Raw genomic sequence first — 19306 nt, forward strand, 5'->3', positions numbered from 1 at the left:
GCCTCTTGATGAAAGTGAAAGAGGAGAGTGAAAAAGTTGGCTTAAAGCTCAACATTCAGAAAACAAAGATCATGGTATCTGGTCCCATCACTTAATGGAAAATAGATGGGGAAACAGTGGAAACAGTGTCAGACTTTATTTTTCTGGGCTCCAAAGTCACTGCAGATTGCGACTGCAGCCATGAAATTAAAAGACGCTTACTCCTTGGAAGAAAAGTTATGACCAACCTAGATAGCATATTGAAAAGCAGAGACATTACTTTGCCAACAAAGGTCCGTCTAGTCAAGGCTATGGTTTTTCCAGTGGTCATGTATGGATTACGAGAGTTGGACTGTGAAGAAAGCTGAGCGCCAAGAATTGATGCTTTTGAACTGTGGTGTTGGAGAAGACTCCTCAGAGTCCCTTGGACTGCAAGGAGATCCAACCAGTCCATTCTGAAGGAGATCAGCCCTGGGTGTTCTTTGGAGGGAATGATGCTAAAGCTGCAACCCCAGTACTTTGACCACCTCATGCGAAGAGTTGACTCACTGGAAAAGACTCTGATGCTGGGAGGGATTGGGGGCTGGAGGAGAAGGGGAGGAGAGAGGATGAGATGGCTGGATGGCATCACCGACTTGATGGACGTGAGTCTGAGTGAACTCCGGGAGTTGGTGATGGACAGGAGGCCTGGCGTGCTGCGATTCATGGGGTCGCAGAGTCAGACACGACTGAGCGACTGAACTAAACTGAACTGACCTGACCTGGAGAGAAGTGGAGAGAGGACAGCTCTCAAGGCCACTTCTCAAGTCAGCCTGGGGCTTGGCCCCTTTAAGGAGGGCGGGGACACGTGACCTACAAGGTCACATGGCTCGCGGGACAACATGGCTGCGCCCGCGCTAGGGCCAGCTCGAGGATGCGGCGCCGAGCTCACTCTCGTCCTCTTGTTGTCGCTGTTCTTGCTGCTAGGCTGGGCGGCGGGGGGCGAAGAGGCTGGGCCCGAGGCAGGCGCGCCGTCCCTCGTGGGCTCCTGCGGTTGTGGCAATCCCCAGCGGCCCGGGGCCCAGGGAAGCTCGGCAGCCGCGCACCGATACTCCCGGGAGGCGAACGCCCCGGGCTCGGTCCCCGGAGGGCGGCCATCCCCACCCACCAAGGTGCTCTTTCTATTCCCTAATGATGGGTGGGGCTCGCCAGGTTCCTCGACAGGGTTGGGATGGATAAACCAAGTGGTTGGAGAAGGGCAAGTAAAGATTGTAATCACATCGCCAAGTCGCGCACTGGCTGATCTAGTTTGATGAGAAGTTCCTCCGCCCTCCAAAACAGCTGGGTCTTGGGGCTCTGCCTAATTCTGAGCATTAGGTAGTTTGGTTTGAGGACAGTTGTCTCGCCTTTTCTTGTCTTTTATTTCCTACTTCCTCTTCTTTCAACCCCGTCTTCTTGATGAGGTTCTCCGAATTTTAAGTTAGACAGATGTAGGTTTAGACTTCTAGGTGGTGCCAAGGTAAAGAATCCATCAGCCAATGCAGGAGACGGGTTTGATCCCTGGGTTGGGAAGATCCAGTGTAGTAGGCCATGGCAACCCATTCCAGTATTCTTGCCTGGAAAATTCCATGGACAGAGGAGTCCTAGGTTCCTCTCATTAATTGTGAAGCAATCAGGACACTGGGTGTCAGTATCTGTAACATTGTTGTATACTTACTGGTAGTCTCTTACTGTAGATTCTGCCTCTTGAGGACTTGTCCTATTTATTCTGCTGTCCTTAGCACTTTAGCACATGTGGAGAACTAAGTAAAACAGTAGTAGTAGTTGTTGTTGTTGAGTTGCTAAGTCGTGTCCAACTCTTGTAACCCAGTGGACTGTAGCTTGCCAGACTTCTCTGTGGGATTTCCCAGGCAAGAATACTAGAGTGGGTTTCCAGTTCCTTCTCCAGGGGATCTTCCTAACTCAGGGATAGGACCCGGGTCTCCTTCACTGGCAGGCAGACTCTACCACTGAGCCGCCCGGGAAGTCTCCTGCAGACCTTTCCGAATCGCTTTCCTTTCTGTCCCGTCAGTATTTCCATATGCTGACACAGTAGTGTCTGTTTACTCTGATATAATGATTACCAAAGATACTTGTCTGCTGGTGTCTTGCCCCAAGTAGGTTGTAAGAGTGATGGGGGTCAGGACCATAATCTCGTGACTCTGTATAGAGTGTTAGGAGGTTGGTAGCTGGACTTCTTTTTGTTTTTCCATCCTGTATTGTAATTATTGGCATTTAAATTTTTGTTGTTCCTCAAAGGATGCCCTGAATTATTAGCATTTATCTTTTGTGTGGTAAGGAGCTTTGGTTACAATTACAGTGTGTGTTGGCCATATTCCTCTAACTTGAATGGTAATTGATAGTCTGTCTCTCCTGTGAGAAAGCCATCTGTTGCTCTGCTCTGTGACAGGGTTGTTGTCTTATTTGCATGTACACTGGTCTGTGTCAAACTTTACCAAGGACCTTCTGGACAGTACTGAACATTCCTCATTTTAAAAGGTCCAATGTCTGATTGATCCCAGAATTGGATGTAGGTATCTTTTGAATTACATTTTTAAGATACGCTTTTTTTTGAGCCCTTTAGAGTGGTTTCATGTGCAGATTGAGTATTGAATGGGTCATCTTTGGCCATATCTTGCATTCACTTTAAACATTAATTAAATTAATTATATTTTGTTTTCATGCATTTATTTTATGTTCATTTTTACTTCTATTCAGTTTCTATAATGTTTGGCTGCATCTCAGGTTATTAGTAAATTAACAATTGTTGAGAACACAGCTCACAAGCCTTGAAGGACCCCTAAACTTAATTCTTGAACATGAAATGGACTTCTTATCAAGACGAAGGACTTCTTAGGAGGCTATTCTTTGTCTCTCTGTTTTCCTTGGTTTCCAATGTTTTAGTTTATGTGCAAATGACTTTAGTCTCATTCTGACACCGATTTATTCTGAATTTTGGAAGTCCAGTATTATGGGAGAGATACGTGGTCCTAGTGATAACACTTTTTCCTCTTAATTTTCTTTCTTCTTTTAGAAAAAGGATTTTTCTTTTTGAGCAGTTTTAGGTTCAGAACAAAATTGAGAGGAAGGTAAAGAGATTGCCTGTGTATTCCCTGCCTCAACACATGCATAGCCTTTCCCATTATCAACATCCTCCACTACAGTGATACGTTTATTACAACTGATAAACCTACATTGATATATCATAATCACCCAAAGTCATTACACTTGACCCTTTAAAAATATATAGGTTAGGGACACTGGCTCCTTGTGCAATCAGATATCCTTGTATAACTTTATAGTTGGCCCTCCATATCTGCAGTTCTGCATTCCAGGATTCCACAAACTGCACATCATGTATGACAGTACTGAAGTATGTATCTTTTGGAAAAAAAATACGTATGATTGTACCCTCGCAGTTCATACCTGTGTTGTTCAGCAATCAACTGTAATATACTTTAGGGTTTGCTCTTGGTGTTGAACGTTTTATAGGTTTAGACAAATGTACAGTGACATATATTCATCACTATAGTATCATGCAGAATATTTTATTGCCCTTAACATCCTCTGTGCTCTGCCTATTCATCCCTCTTCCTCCTCCCCACTGGCAACCACTATCTTTTTACTGTATCCTTAAGTTTTGCTTTTTCTGTAATATATTTGGAATCATGCTATATATAGCCTTTTCAGATGGAGTTCTTTCACTTAGGAATATGCATTTAAGTTTCCTCCATGCCTTTTCATAGCTTGATAGCTCATTTATTTTTAGTGCTGAATAATGATGCATTGTCTGGATGTACCACACTTTATCCATTCACTTACTGAGGGGCATTTTGCTTCCTTCTGAGTTTTGACAATTATGAATAAAGCTGCTATAAACATCTGGGTGAAGGTTTCTTGTGTGTATATAAAATTTACAGCTCCTTGGGTAAATTCCAAGGAATGTGATTATTGGGTCATATAGCAAGAGTATGTTTAGTTTTGTAAGAAACTGCCAAACTGTCTTCTGAAGTGTGTGTCCCATTGTGCATTCTTACCAGCAGTGTATGAGAGTTCCTGTTGCTACACACCCTTGTCAGCATTTGGTGTTGTCAGTGTGTCCAGTTTTAGCCATTCTAAGATGTGTTACAATGGTATCTTGTTTTAATTTGCGTTTTTTGGTTGACATGCTGAGCATCTTTGCCACCTGTATATCTTCTTTGATGAGGTGTCTGTTAAGGTCTTGGCCTTTTTTATCAGATTGTTTTCTTATAGTTGAGTTTTAAAGGTTGCTTACTTTGGATAACAGTCTTTTTTTTTTGGATAACAGTCTTTTGTCAGATGTGTCATCAGCAAATATTTTCTGCCAGTCTGTTGCTTGTCTTCACAATTCCTTGACATTGTGTTTTGAAGAGTGGTCTGTGTCTAGATTTTTTGTTTGTTTCCATGTGGATGTCCAGTTGTACCAACATTTGTTGAAAAGACTGCTGTAGCTCTGCTGTATGGCTTTTGCTCCTTTGTCAAAGATCATTTGATTGTGTTTATGGAGGTCTATTTCTGGTCTCTCTCTGCAGTTCCATTCACCTAGTTGTATGTTCTTTAACCAGTGCTTGTCTTGGTTACTGTAGTTTTATAGTACGTCTTGAAGTTGCATAATATCTTTCCTCCATCTTTGTTTTGCTCATCAATATTGTGTTGGTTCTCTAGATCTTTTGCCTCTACCTACAAACTTGAGTATCGTATTATTGTTATTGATCAAATAACCTGCTGGGATTTTGATTGAGGTCGTATTGAATCTGTTTTTGCTTTATTTAGTTTAATTCAACAAATTTTTATTTGACACACATGTAAGACTGTGTCCTGTGTAATGGGCATAAAGAAAAGAAAGATTTATGCCTTACCTCAAGGCATTTACTTGTTGGTAGGTCTCTCGTTATTCTCTGTCTCTCTCTCTCACATACACAGATTCATGAGTACATGCAAGCATCATTTTTCTATTGTGACCGCGCTCTAGGAGGAGTATGTACAAAGCAGTTGGAGAGGAAGAAAGGATTCTTTCTTCCTGGACAAGTCAGGAGGTGCTCAAAGAAAAAGATGCGTTAAGCTAGGCTTTGGAGGAAACGTTTTCAGCAGTTGGGGATGGCGGGGCAGCTTGAAGGACCTTGCAAGGAGAATGGCATGGGTACAGACAAATCATTGTACAAATGCATTGGTGTATTCTAGGAAATGTAAGTAATTTAAGGTTTCTGGGGGTGACATTTTCACCCTATTTCATGTAACACCTTTTAGGTGTGAGTTTGTTTTTTTAATTTTAATTTAATGAGCACTTGGCAAGATGAGGTATGCAAAGAGGTAAATAGCACTAGGCTTTACTCTCAAGGAATTTAGTTTCACTAGAAAGTTAAGGCAGCAAGAATTGTCTGGGAAACAATAGAGACACTTTCAAATTTTACTTAAGTTCCCTCCAGTTAACAAAATATACAATGCTCTTTGAGAAAGCTTTTCTAACAGTGTTCTACACTGCTGATTATTTTATTAAAAGGTATCAAAATATTTTAATTTCCATGTATCATTTACAATAGTTGATGTGGCATTGAGGATAATGAGGTGATAAAATTGTATGTGCCATCTCTGTTTGTATAGGTGAAGTCAGTTGATTTCCTGTCTGAGAATGGTTTGATAGGGTAATGCTGACCCGGGTGTCAAGGTGGGATTGAATGCCCTCTCCTCTATGACCCCTTTCTTCCAGGAAGAAGTAGTGTTTTTCTCTGTGTTCTCAAGTATTTTGTCATTGTTTGAGGGAAACGTGTATATTTTCTTTAAAGTAGTGTTATTTGTGTAATTGTTTGATGTCTCATTCTGCACGGGAAGCAATTTTTTAGTCCTGCTTTAATCTCTGTGTCCTCTGAGTGCTTTACACATTTAAGGATGGTATAACAATTTCTGGAATGATCTTACCTTTTTGTTGTTACTGGCTACAATACTGACAAACTGCCAAGGGAATAAAGGGTATCAGATACTTTTTAAAGAAACCTTTGGCAAATAGTCTTTTTGCTGTCTCTCATCCTCCCAAGGGTCCTGTGAGATATTATCCCCCAGTTTACAGATGTAACAACTGAGGCCGAATAGAATCATAAACTCACAGGGCTTAAAGGGACTTTAGTGTCATTTCATCTGCGATTAGTGGCAGTAGAGTGAGAGGATGATGGAGGTAGATAAGTCCTACATAGATAGTTAAGGCAGCACTTTGTGGGCAGAACCAAGGAGCTTGGTTCTCTTGTACACTCAGCTTCCTCCAGAGTTTTTAGCTTTTTGCTTAGGTTTGAGGAGAGGAAAGACGGGAAAAGGAGAGTGCTACACAAAAGAGCTGCATATAAGTTAATTTTGTTTTTGTGTATAAAACAAAAGCCCAAACTTTGTACTGCAGTTATGGGAACATTGGTTTCCAGGTTACTTTAACTGAAATTTGCTGCTGACATGTTGAGTTTGTTCTTTAACAAATAATCTCAATTCTTTGACTTACCTCGTTTCAGAAGACCAGACCTAGTGAATGTACTGATGAAAATGCATCTATTTCAGAGCTGACTTTAAAAGTTTAGGTTTTTTACTTTATAAGCTGTGCATATGAGTATGCCAGCAGCATACGAGGTAACTGTTATAATATTTAAACATAGCTCACTTTCTCTGTTAAAAAAACAAACAACCCACAGAGGCAAATGAAAGAAAAGATTCTTAAAACTAGCTTCTTGTTATTGTTGTTCAGTTGCTAAGTCGTGTCCAACTCTTTGACCCCATGAACTGCAGGATGCCAGGCTTCCCTGTCCTTCACTATCTCCCGGAGTTTGCTCGAACTCATGTCCATTGAATTGGTGATGCCATCCAACCGTCTCATCCTCTGCCACTCTCTTCCGCCCTCAGTCTTTCCCAGCATCAGTGTCTTTTCCAGTGAGTCTGCTCTTTGCTTCAGGTGACCAAAATATTGGGAGCTTCATCCTTAGCATCAGTCCTTCCAATGAATATTCAGGGTTGATTTCCATTAGACTTGACTGGTTTGATCTCCTTGCTGTCCAGGGGACTCTCAAGAATGATAAAAAACTAGGGGAGGGGCTCTCATGACTGGGAAGTTCAAGTGCAGCTGTGGCCCCAGACACAGCTGGATCCAGGACCTCAGGCAGCATCTCCAGGTCTCTCCTTCTGGCTCTCTCTTGGCAGCTCTTCTTTCTTCTGTGTAGGCTTCACGTTCGGGTAGTATCCCTTCTTAGTTCCAACTCTTTGCGACCCCATGGACTGCAGCACGCCAGGCCTCCCTGTCCATCACCAACTCCCAGAGTTTACTCAAACTCATATCCATTGAGTCAGTGATGCCATCCAACCATCTCATCCTCTGTTGTCCCCTTCTCCTCCTGCCTTCAATCTTTCCTACCATCAGAGTCTTTTCAAATGAGTCAGTTCTTCGCATCTGGTGGCCAAAGTATTGGAGTTTCAGCTTTAGCATCCTTTCTACTGATAAAAAAACTGGAAGAAAGAGGTTTTTTCCCCTTATAGCACCAGCAGAAGTTCTGAGATTAACTGTGGTTGGGTCGTGTGTCTGTCTCTAATTGTATCCCTGTGGTCAAAAGAATGTGGTGATGAAAATCATCAGACCTGAGTCACGGGAGGTGGAGCAGTTATTCAGCTCCCCCCCAACACCCAGCGTCATACTCTCAGCTGAAGAAGTGGTTTTTAAAAGATGTCACTTGCTCTTAGAAGAACAGGAAGGAATGGGTGCCAGGTGAGCAGAAATAATAGATGTTCACTGTACCTGGGCAGAGTGTGTAGCCCGAATGAAGTCCTAGTGGTAAGAGGGTCACTTTGACTTCACGTGTGCTTTTGGCTTGGCAGTAGCAGGAACTGTGGCGGCAGCGGGGTTTGAGCTGACTGCCAAGGAGGAATGGACTGTTTGAACCTGGACCTTTCTTGAAGATGTGGTTAAAGTGGTTCTTTGTATTTGGCTTCCCTGGTAGCTCAGAGGGTAAAGTGTCTGCCTGTAACTGAGGAGACCTGGGTTCGATCCCTGGGTCAGGAAGATCCCCTGGAGAAGGAAATAGCAACCCACTCCAGTACTCTTGCCTGGAAAATGCCATGGACAGAGAAGCCTGGTAGACTACAGTCCATGGGATTGTAAAGAGTGGGATACAACTGAGCGATTGCTTGCTTGCTTGTATTTGGCTTACGACTGTGAGACCTGATGCTCCAGGTTTCAATGGAACAGCACTTTACATTTGCAGGACTGAGATTTCACTTCATTAGTATAATTTGGGAATTATGATCCAGTCAGAGTTTTGTGGGCTATTTTTGTCTGTCGCCTCCAGAATGAAAACTTGGCTTCTTCAGTGTGGGTTATCTCTGACAGTCAATGAAAAACAGAGGGAAAAAAACCCAACCAGGCCAGGAGTCCACAGTGGAAGTCGTGATTGTGTTGGCATTGTTGGTACTCACCTGGAGGGAGAGTGGGATGAGAAACTGAGATAATTGTAAAACTTCATTCGATACAATGAAGCCCACAGCTTCCTGTGGCCCTTGTGTTTGTAGGAAGGTATGAACAACTGTTCTTAGAAAAGGACCTCCTTGTCTGCTGCTGGAAGCTTGTTTTTCCTTTAAGTCCTTTATGAGACATGAAACCTTCTATTAGATCATTTTAATAATCATTTTAAGCTTTCATCTGCAGGCTTCTATTTTTCTACTTCTTTGCAGAGCTGCTTAACATTCTGATTTCTCACCTTAGGACTAAGGGATCTTGTGTCCCAGACGCTTGACAAATGATGAGAATAATGTGGGAACCTAGTTCAGTCTCTGAGCAGAGTCTGTTCAGCAGGTTTCACTGTGATGCAGACACACTACCCATGTCTGGGATGGTGTTATAGAAGAAGGAGAATTTTTTTTTAATTTAAATTTATTTATTTTAATTGGAGGCTAATTACTTTACAATATTGTATTGGTTCTGCCACATCAACATGAATCCACCATGGGCATACACGTGTTCCCCATCCTGAACCCCTCTCCCACCTCCCTCCCTGAGAATTTTTATAATTAGGAATAATTCAGATGATACATTTTTCATTGTACTTGTTGAAGTTTCTTCCTCCCCATCTTCCTTCCTCCCTTCCATCCTTCCTTCCTTCCTTGAATTATGCACCATACTAGGAGCTGGGGATATAGAAATGAAAACTTTATTTCTGGTCCCCAAGGAGCCTGGGATCAAGGGCAGGTGTTGGGATAGAATGGTGTTTAACAAAGGACCCCTAATGAGAGGTGTATGCAGAGCCAGCAGAGGGAAATGCAGGCAGGAAAGGCTTTCTGTAGGAGATGATCCTTGAACATGGATGTCATTAACAGAGAGAAGTACAGATAGAGTCCAGGGTGAGAGAGATGGGCTCTGATGCTTCGATATTTTACTCTGAAAGGTGATGGAAGAACCCTAAAGAATTTAAGTAGGAAAATGGCATAATCAAATTGACACTATACTGTTTTTTTGAATAGAGAGTACATTACATGGTTTTAAAATTAAAAAATAATTGTGTAGAAGGGTGTATGGTGAAAATTTTTCCACTTATGTAATAACCTTACCTTCTGACAACCACTGCATGTGTTTCTTGAATATCTTCCCAGAGCGGTATTCTGCAAATGTAAGCAAATACAAAAAGAAGATGTGAATCTATATTTTCCCCCTCACCTCCTTTTCACACAAATGATAACATACCATGCTTTCTTTTTTTTTTTTTTTAAGTTTAATTTATTTATTTTAATTGGAGGATAATTACTTTACAATATTGTGATAGTTTTTTGCCATACATCAACATGAATTGGGCATGAATTGGTCATTGTCCTCTCCATTCCTTATCCCTTTATCCTGGTGCTGCTGCTACTGCTAAGTCGCTTCAGTCGTGTCCGACTCTGTGCGACCCTATAGACGGCAGCCCACCAGGCTCCCCTGTCCCTGGGAGTCTCCAGGCAAGAACACTGGAGTGGGTTGCCATTTCCTTCTCCAATGCATGAAGGTGAAAAGTGAAGGTGATCTCTCCATATCTATATATTAAAACTGTCTTCTTTTCTCCCTCAGTTTTCCTTCTTTTTCTTTTCTTGTGGCTGCTTAATTTTCCATTTTATGAGTGGCCCACAGCTTAGTTAATCATTCCAATACTGAAGAATATTTCGGTTGTTTCCCACCTTTTTCTGTTCCAAGCAGAGCTTCAATAAATTGTGTTGGATATAGAAGACATATTTTGGAAGGTTCAGTAGGGGCTTGGATATTTGTTGTATGAATGATTTGAGTGGAGGGTTGGTGGCTTAGAGAGGAGCTAGTAGAAATGTGAAAGTATGAAGCTGGAGGCAAAGGGGCCAATTGTGAGGCTACTGCATTTATTGAAGAACAGAAAAGGGGAGAGATGAGAGGGATATATATTTAGGTGACCCAGTAAAACTGGGTGATTGCTATACTGTTGGGATTAGCAGATGGGCGAGGTCGGGATGACTTCTTAATAATAATACATTGGACATTAAAACATTTATTACTTATGTCATAGATGAAAGCAGCTCCATTTTCATTGGGAAATACATGCACAAAATTGAAAGCAGCCACCAGTAAAGAGAGTGGAAATAGAGCGTAGGAAACCATGATTACTGATCATTACTTTCTGTTACTTCTGATCTTGTTTTTCGAACTTTTCTGCTCTTATTGCTAAGCCACGTTTTCTGTTTTTGTTCCTACTAGCTGTTACTCTTTAGTTTCTTTTTTTTCCTTTCCTCAAGTCAAACTTTTGTTTTCTAGATCAGAGATCTGACAGATCCTAATCTGCTGAGAAGTGAGTGAATTGTTTTTTCACTCAAATGATTAGCATGTAAGACACTGTGTCTGCAGAGTATATTTCTGATAGATGGTATGATTGTGTTGCTGTTTAGAAATTGAGATACAAATGACATGTCATAAAATTCACCCTTGGAAAGTTTACAATTTAGTGTTTGTTTTTAGTATAGACACAAGGTTTCCACAAGCATCATCACTAATTCTAGGACATTTCATCACTCTGAAAAGAAACCCCATACTCATTAGCACTTATTCCCTCTGCCCACCTCCCTGCAGGCTCTGGCAATCACGAATCTACTTCTGTCTCTTTGGCTTCAGCTCTGGGCATTTTGTATAAATGGAATCATACAATATACAGCCTTTTGTGAGTGGATTCTTTCATTTAGCATCATGTTCTCAAGGTTCACCTGTGTGGTACTTCGTTTCTTTTTATGGCTGATTTCTATTTTGTGGATGTGTGACATGTTATTCGTTCATCAGTGGACAAATGAATATTTGGGTTGTTTCCACTTTTGGGGTATTATGAATAATGCTGCTATGAATATTACTATACAGGTTTTTTCATGGATATATGTATTCATTTATCTTGGGTATAATCCTAGAAGTAGAATTGCATGATCATGTGTTAACTCTTTTATGTAGCTTTTTGAAGAACTGACATTGTTTTCTAAAGCAGCAGTGTTACTTTAGATTTCTACCAGCAACGTAAAGGGTTGCAAGTTTCCTTCATCCTTGTTGACACTTGTTCTTATCTGTGTTTCTGGTTACGGCTGTGCTGGTGGGTGTGAAGTGGAATCTCACTGTAGATTTTGTTTGCATTTCTCCAATGATGCTGACCTTGGACCTGTGTTTATTAACTGAAAATTTTAGGTGTGATCCTCAGATCTTATGTTTAGTGCTAGGACAACATGTGAACAAGGTAGCCTCTCTTGCTGCCCTCGTGGGGTTTAGAATTTATAGAAAACAGTTGTTGTTCAGTCACTAAGTCATGTCTGACTCTTTGCGACCCCATGGACTACAGCACACCAGGCTTCTCTGTCCTTCACTATCTCCTGGAGCTTGCTCAAACTCATGTCCATTGAGTCAGTGATGCCATCCAACCATCTCATCCTCTGTTCCCCCCTTCTCCTCCTGCCTTCAGTCTTTCCCAGCATCAGGGTCTTTTCCAGTGAATCAACTCTTCACATCAGGTGGCCAAAGTATTAGAGCTTCAGCTTCAGCATCAGTTCTTCAAATGAATATTCAGGACTGATCTCCTTTAGGATGGACTGGTTGGATCTCCTTGCAGTCCAAGGGACTCTCAAGAGTATTCTCCAGCACCCTAGTTCAAAAGCATCATTTCTTTGGTTCTCAGCCTTCTTTACAGTTCAACTCTCATATCCATACATGACTGCTGGAAAAACTGTAGCTTTGACTATATGGATCTTTGTCAGCAAAGTGATGTCTCTGCTTTTTAATACGCTGTCTAATAGATAGAAACAAAGTAACTGCAGTTAGAGTTTTGCGAAGGTGTTAAAAAAGGACAAGGCATAGTCCTTTAGTAAATGTTTTAGATTTTCCATTTGAGTGATTTAGGTCTTTTCCATTATCATTGGCAACCTCAATTGACTGAGTTGGTTTTAAAAGATATTACATGTGGCATTTTTATATTTGCTTTTTAAAATAGTTTAAAAGGAATAAGAACATAGTAAAGGAGGAAAACGCACAGATGTATAAAGTAAAGCGAAGTGAAGTCGCTCAGTCGTGTCTGACTCTTTGCAACCCCATGGATTGTAGCCTTCCAGGCTCCTCTGTCCTTGGGATTTTCCAGGCCATAGTACTGGAGTGGGGTGCCATTTCCTTCAGATGTATAAACAAGTGGAATATGCTCCCTGCCTCTGACCTCCAGTCATTAGGAGCTTGGTGACTCTTGCTCTAAACCTGCTTCCATGGTGTGTGCAGGTGTGTGATTTTTTGTGTTTTTTTTTTTAATTATTTATTTATTTGGCTGCGCCACTTCCTAGTTGCAGTATGTGGGATCTAGTTCCCTGACCAGGTATTGAACCCTGCCCCTCCCTGCATTGGGAGCACAGAGTGTTAGCCACTGGACCACCAGGGAAGCCCTTTTTATTTTTCATTTATTTATTTGTGTGTGTGTGTGTGTGTGTGTGTGTGTGTGCAGATATATATTATGAAGAGTTTTTTCTAGATATATTACTGTCCTAAAGACTCTTCACTTCCTTTTGTGACTAGCCGTTCGCTGGAGTGTGGAGTCACCTTACTCATCTCTCAGTGGCTTTTGCGGCGGGGGTTCGCTCCCTGTCCGGTGCTCACCTCGTGCTGGCACTTTACACTTGGCCCGGGTTTACTCTGACTGCAGTGGCCTGACTTCCTGTGTTTCCCCTTTCGCTGCAGATGGTCCCCATCCCTGCCGGTGTGTTTACAATGGGCACAGATGATCCTCAGATAAAGCAGGATGGGGAAGCACCTGCGAGGAGAGTTGCTATTGATGCCTTTTACATGGATGCCTATGAAGTCAGTAACGCTGAATTTGAGAAGTTTGTGAACTCAACTGGCTATTTGACAGAGGTAACGGGATTGGGATGGGGAGGAACGATTTCATCAGTTGACCACTTTTCACTGTGTTCCCAGTGCTGTGCCAAGCACTTTATATATGTTTCATCTAATTGTTGTTTTCATAGAAACCCAGCGAGGCAGGTTACTTTTCAGGTGGTAAACGGGGGATTATCAAAGCATCTTGCCCTGAGTCCCGTAGCTGGTTAGTTGTGATGCTGTGGTTCAGGCCTTGCCAGTGTGACCCCAGCACCTGTCTTTTTAACCTTGATGCTCTGGTGTGTCAGTGCTGTAATATGCCAAAGGGTGCCACTGTCCGCTCAGGCTTTTTGAGATAACAGCATGTAAAGTAAGGCCACTCTTCCCTCTCAAAAAATTATAGTTCGTCTGTTTCGGAAGCATGGCATAATTCATAAGTGATAGATGAAGAAGTGCAGCTTTTCATTTTTGTGGTTTTATTCCAGTGCCTGAAGACACAGGAGGTTTCCTTCGGCAATTCCAGTGTCTGCTGTGGCTGCTGAATCACAGAGCAGTGTTCTGAAAGCAGCTGTTTGTACTCAGTGGCACTAGGAAGAGGGAGGCTTTCAAGATGACGGAAGCTTCTGAGTGGCTCAAATATCCTTGTCATATATATATGTTTCCCATTTTTCTTACCAAAAGATTCTTCCCTTGCTTTCAGTTTGTGGAGTCCCTGCCTTGTTTTTGTTTTTGTTTCAGGGTAGAACATCTTTTTTATTAAAAAAAAAAAATTCAGAGTGAATGCTGAAAGCAGAACAACTTCCAAATTTGGTTTTGCATTTCTTTGGCATTTCCTAAAATATACAGAATGGTTGCTGCTTTGATCCCATTCCTAGTGAGAAGTTTCTGTACTTTTTGTTTCATGAGAATACTCTTAGATCAAGTTCCTTAATAGTCTGCTGAAGTTAGAAGATGGCTTCTAAGGCAGGAAGTTTCCCATGGACTAGGGTTCTCCATCGAGATTAGACAGAATGAGTAGAATTTAGGATGTATAGGAACATGGATGATGGAATACTACATCTGGATTTCTGTTACCCTCTAACTGAAATTGAGCATGTCCTTTAATTAGGCAGTAGACAATGTCGTACAGAAATGGCAGCAATGCCTGTGTCTTTGTCCTCAGCAGAAATCACAGACACTTTGTGTCACATTAGTCTTATCTCAGAGATCTTAACCTTAAAATTACTTGTATTCATCCCCACCTTGCTGCTGCTGCTGCTAAGTCGCTACAGTCGTGTCTGACTCTGTGTGACCCCATAGATGGCAGCCCACCAGGCTCCCCTGTCCCTGGGATTCTCCAGGCAAGAACACTGGAGTGGGTTGCCATTTCCTTCTCCAATGTATGAAAGTGAAAAGTGAAAGTCAAGTCACTCAGTCGTGTCTGACTCTTAGCCACCCCACGGACTGCAGCATACCAGGCTCCTCCATCCATGGGATTTTCCAGGCAAGAGTACTGGAGTGGGGTGCGATTGCCTTCTCCATCCCCACCTTAGAAATGATAATTATGAGACCTGCCACTAGATCTTATTTAATATATTAAAAAATAAAAAAAGGCAGACATATACATATAGACACACACCTGTATGTGTTACTATAGCACACATTTGTTTTACGAATATTTTGATATAACTCGCTTTCTTTGTAATTGTGTTGATTTTGTTTTATACACTTCACCCGACTGCCAAAAGGGCCTAGGGAACTAAAAGGGTTAAAGCCCTGGCTTTGGATAAAATACTTCATATTTTTATGCCACTTTACAGTTGTTTTTTTTTTGTTTTTTCCATTTCTCCAGCTTCATTTTACATCCCACTTCCATTGCTCATCGCATTCTGATCCTGCTGTTCTTGTTTCTGTTCTTTGTGAACTGGACACTCTTTACCATCTTTGGGGCACAGCCCATACTCTCCCCTGCTTGAAATTTCCTGCCTGTCCCCCTTTTGCAATGGCCGGCTCCTTCTCATTCTCGAGTCATCTCATCTTAAATATCCTTCTCAGGGAGGCTTCCTCTGCCCGCTCTCTCAAAAGGAGACTTTTCTCAGTACTCTCCACTTTACAATGTCACATAAAGTTGTACTTATTTTCTTCCATTCTTTTTTCAACTTGACTTTTGTTCTAAGTGCTCCATATTTAAGTGCTCTAAGGTCAGAGTGCATGCCTATGTAATATTGACCTTGTATCTGTGTCATGTAGCCCAAAGGCGGGCATCTGCTAGGTCTTTGATCAATGTTGTTGAATGAGGGACTGGTCTGGGTTTTTAGACATGGTGATGCCACAAGGGAATACAAGAAGAAGAGCTGGGATGCATAAAAGTTGATGAGCTTGAATCAGGAAAAAGAATTTGAGGTGTTCATAAGGCCTGAAATCCAGGGATGTAGCAGGAAGTTACGCTCATCTAGCGAGGAGAGGATATGTATGCAGGTAGAGATCTGAGCATCATTTGAAGTGCTGGCAGTGGTTAAAATGATGAGATTGCCAGAGTTTGTCCAGCAGCAGGTCTGTGTCTCTCAAGTGGGATCTCTTAGACCACCTATGTTAGAGTCACCAGCTTAGCTGTTCTTATGTGCAGATTCCTTTGCCTCACTCCAGACCTCCAGAATCAGAAGCTCTGGGCTTGGGGAGCTGTGATGTGTAGTGGCAACAAGTTTGCCAGCTGATCTCAACTGCACAGAGCCCAAGAGCCGCTGGAATAGAGTAAGACGAGCAGAGAGGCAGGGTAGAATATCAGGGAGCAACAGTGTTTTAGGGGCTAGAAGGAGAGCCCACGTATTTCAGGAGATGAGGAGGAAGAATCCAAAAGGAGGAAGAAAACCGGAAGAGTAGAACCATGGAAACCAAGAGGCTACTTTGCACATTTGCTCACTGGGGCCACATGCAGCAAAGAAAACCAAGTAGATACAGACTTGAGACAGTAACGTTAAATAAAAATGATTAAAATACATATTTCCACCTGGTGTTCAGGTTGGCCACTTGAGATTTATCAGCACAGCAGACACCTTAGTGGAGCTAGAATGTGTCAGAATATCAGCAAACAGTGCCATTTGCTTCTTTTAGCTAAATTCCTGGAGTAGAACAAAGGAAAAGGTTGATATGTGATCTGATATGTAAAGAATCCTGTTATTTTCCAAAGTCATTTGTAATACTTGGGGAGATGTGTTTCCATCAACAGAGACAATCACAGGCTCAAAAGCTAACCTCTTCCAGTCTGCATCCTTATCAGCTACATGAGCCTAAAATGAAAATGGGCTCTGTAAGTGACACTAACCTGTTTTAATAGGAAGCCAGATGCTTTAATGTCATTTCTGAATCCTTTGGGAGGTCATATGACAAAATTAAGTTCATTTGGACAAGAAGAACCACTCGAGCAGCGTACACAGAAAATGGCACTTGTGAAATGTGTTACTGCAAACTTTTCTGCATTTTTATTTCCCTTCTTTCCTTCAGGCTGAGAAGTTTGGTGACTCCTTCGTTTTTGAAGGCATGTTGAGTGAGCAGGTGAAGTCTGACATCCAGCAGGCAGTAAGTAATGTTTTAACAGGCTCATATTTCTCTACTGCTCATTAGAAACAGCTTGGGTGAAAAATCCAAACTACAAGTCCTTCCCCTCCCCCCAGGTAGCTCACCATTTTCCTGCTATAGGTTTTCCCCTAGGACAGGCCTATGGATATCCCACAGACCTGAGATAGTGTCTAACGTGTGGAGTCTGACTTGAGCTGCTGTCTTGTACCTGGGCTTTAAACCCTTCTGGGTTTCTTTTACTTAGAGGCATTTCTAGAATGGAGGGTTAAATGTGTATTTTTTTTTCAATTTACTTCTATTCTTAAAATCTTGGGCTCATCAGGTGTTGGTATGGAGAGAGAGCATCCTTTTAAAGGATTCTTGAATTCACATGATCAGAGTAGCATTTATGAAAGGGGCCCTTTGCTCTGGATGATCACAGGAAATTGAGGCCAGAACCTGGTTCTTAACATCTGGGGTGAACCCTCTCTTAGAGGGGACCCAGTGGAGTCATGGAAGCAGTGGATAAGGCCTCTAGAAGCACCTGTGTGGTAAGGGGAGCTCAGGGTTTCTGTTGCAGACATTTTAGTAGGTTTGTGTATATTTGAAGTGAAAGTGAAAAGTGAAAGTGTTAGTCACTCAGTCGTGTGTCTGACTCTTTGCGACCCTATGGACTGTAGCCCATCAGGCTCCTCTGTCCATGGGATTCTCTGGGCAAGAATACTTGAGGGGGTTGCCCTCCTCCAGGAGATCTTCCCAAGCCAGGGGTTGAACCCAGGTCTCCTGCTTTGCAGGCCGATTCTTTACTGTCTGTGTATATTTGGGTATATATTTACTCATCTGCCTCATGAGAAGGCAGAAAATATACAAGGGAAGGAGGGAGGGGTAGGTAAGCTGGAAAGCGGAAGGTTCACGAAACAGGGCTAAGGATGCAGAAGAAGCAAGAGGTGGTGAGAGAGGAAAGGAAACGGGGTCAGCTGACCCCAGGGAGACTGAATAAGACCCTGACTTGGAAGACAGGACTTCAGCACTAATCTTCCTTTCTTATACAGGTTTCCTTTCAACTCCTGCCTGAATCTCATCTTTATATGTTGGCTTCACCGTTCTCTCTTGTGAGCTAACCATCCTGGTTTGACTCATGTAGAAAACCTGGGGTAGTGAGGGGGAAAGATGAGGTAAAACCAGACTTGCTCTCAAGCCATTTTATAGGAGAATCAGGCCTCCTTTATATATGTGTTTCATATTACTTTATTTTTCATTTTATTTTTTGTCCTGCTGCCTTGCAGCATTTGGGGTCTTAGTTCCCTAACCAGGGGTCTAACCCATGCCCCCTGCATTGGGAGTGCTGAGTCTTAACCAGGGGACCACCAGGGAAGTCCCAGTGTTTTAAAAAACATGACCAAGTTCCATCTGAATCCCAAGGTTTTCTTCACAAGTTTACATTACAAGTCTGTTATGTATCTGATATACCCTGTCCTCCCCGTCCCCCTTTTTGAAGGGGTTTGAGGTCAGATTGGCTTAGTGTTGATGAGCGAACAGCTCAGGCTGTGAGGTCTTGTTTTGTGATAGGGAGTTCCGATGGGGGAGGGCACTTAGTTTTGTATTTTGCGCTTTCAGATACAAGGCCTCTTGTCAGTTGAGAAGCTCTGAGCGCTTTAGGCATAAAGGCTGATCATTACTAGGCTCTGCTGGTGCCCTGTTAAACCCACAGTGAAGTGTGTGTGCTGGTAACCAGGACGAGGAGAAGCAGCTGTTACCCGGTCATAGTGTTGGGCACTCACTTAAGTGCTCATAATGGAAAAGCAAACCTTTTAAGCATGATTAGAAAGGGCTGGAATGAGTGAAATGAACCTGTCAGTGATTTGAGGGAGCTAAGTTTTTGTTTTTTCAGCCTGCTCTTAGGTCTTGGCATACCCTCATGCACTAGACCTATTTTTAACCTGGTGTTTCCAAGAGTGTAGGAGAGGAGATGGGCCACTAGATGACTTTACGTGAAGCAGGTAAATCAAGGTGGTACATGGCCAAACATCAGATCACACAGGCTCGGGCTCAGGGCTCTTGTAAGTTGAGAAGAAACTCTCATCTGAGTGTTTGCTTGTCACTAAAACTCAGTGAAAGTGAAAGTTGCTCAGTCGTGTCCAACTCTTTGCGACCGCATGGACTATACAGTCTATGAAATGCTCTAGGCCAGAATTCTGGAGTGGTTTCTTAGTTCCCTTCTTCAGGGGATCTTTCCAACCCAGGAATCGAACTCAGGTCTCCCACATTGCAGGCAGATTCTTTATCAGCTGAGCCACCAGGGAAGCCCCTAAAACCTAGTAGCACTTGTTAATCTCGTTTTTAACATAACAAATAGGCCTCAGAAGCTTCCCCAGGTTTCACTGGCTGGCTGGAATTTATTAATGTGGTTTACTCTTATGT

At 42.4% G+C, this 19306-nt stretch overlaps 1 protein-coding gene across 1 annotated transcript in view; it reads left to right on the forward strand.

Annotated features, from left to right (window-relative positions):
- Positions 1 to 837: 837 nt before the first annotated feature.
- SUMF1 (sulfatase modifying factor 1) overlaps positions 838 to 19306 on the forward strand; it is a 97177-nt gene continuing 78708 nt past the window's right edge. Inside the window, exons 1-3 of the mRNA XM_005896167.2 lie at positions 838 to 1130; positions 13214 to 13387; positions 16832 to 16906. Coding sequence (XP_005896229.1) covers positions 861 to 1130; positions 13214 to 13387; positions 16832 to 16906 — 519 coding nt within the window. The 5' untranslated portion in view covers positions 838 to 860. The remainder of the gene's footprint in view (positions 1131 to 13213; positions 13388 to 16831; positions 16907 to 19306) is intronic.

This window comes from Bos mutus, chromosome 22, assembly GCF_027580195.1.
Source record: "Bos mutus isolate GX-2022 chromosome 22, NWIPB_WYAK_1.1, whole genome shotgun sequence".
Taxonomy (NCBI): Eukaryota; Metazoa; Chordata; class Mammalia; order Artiodactyla; family Bovidae; genus Bos; species Bos mutus.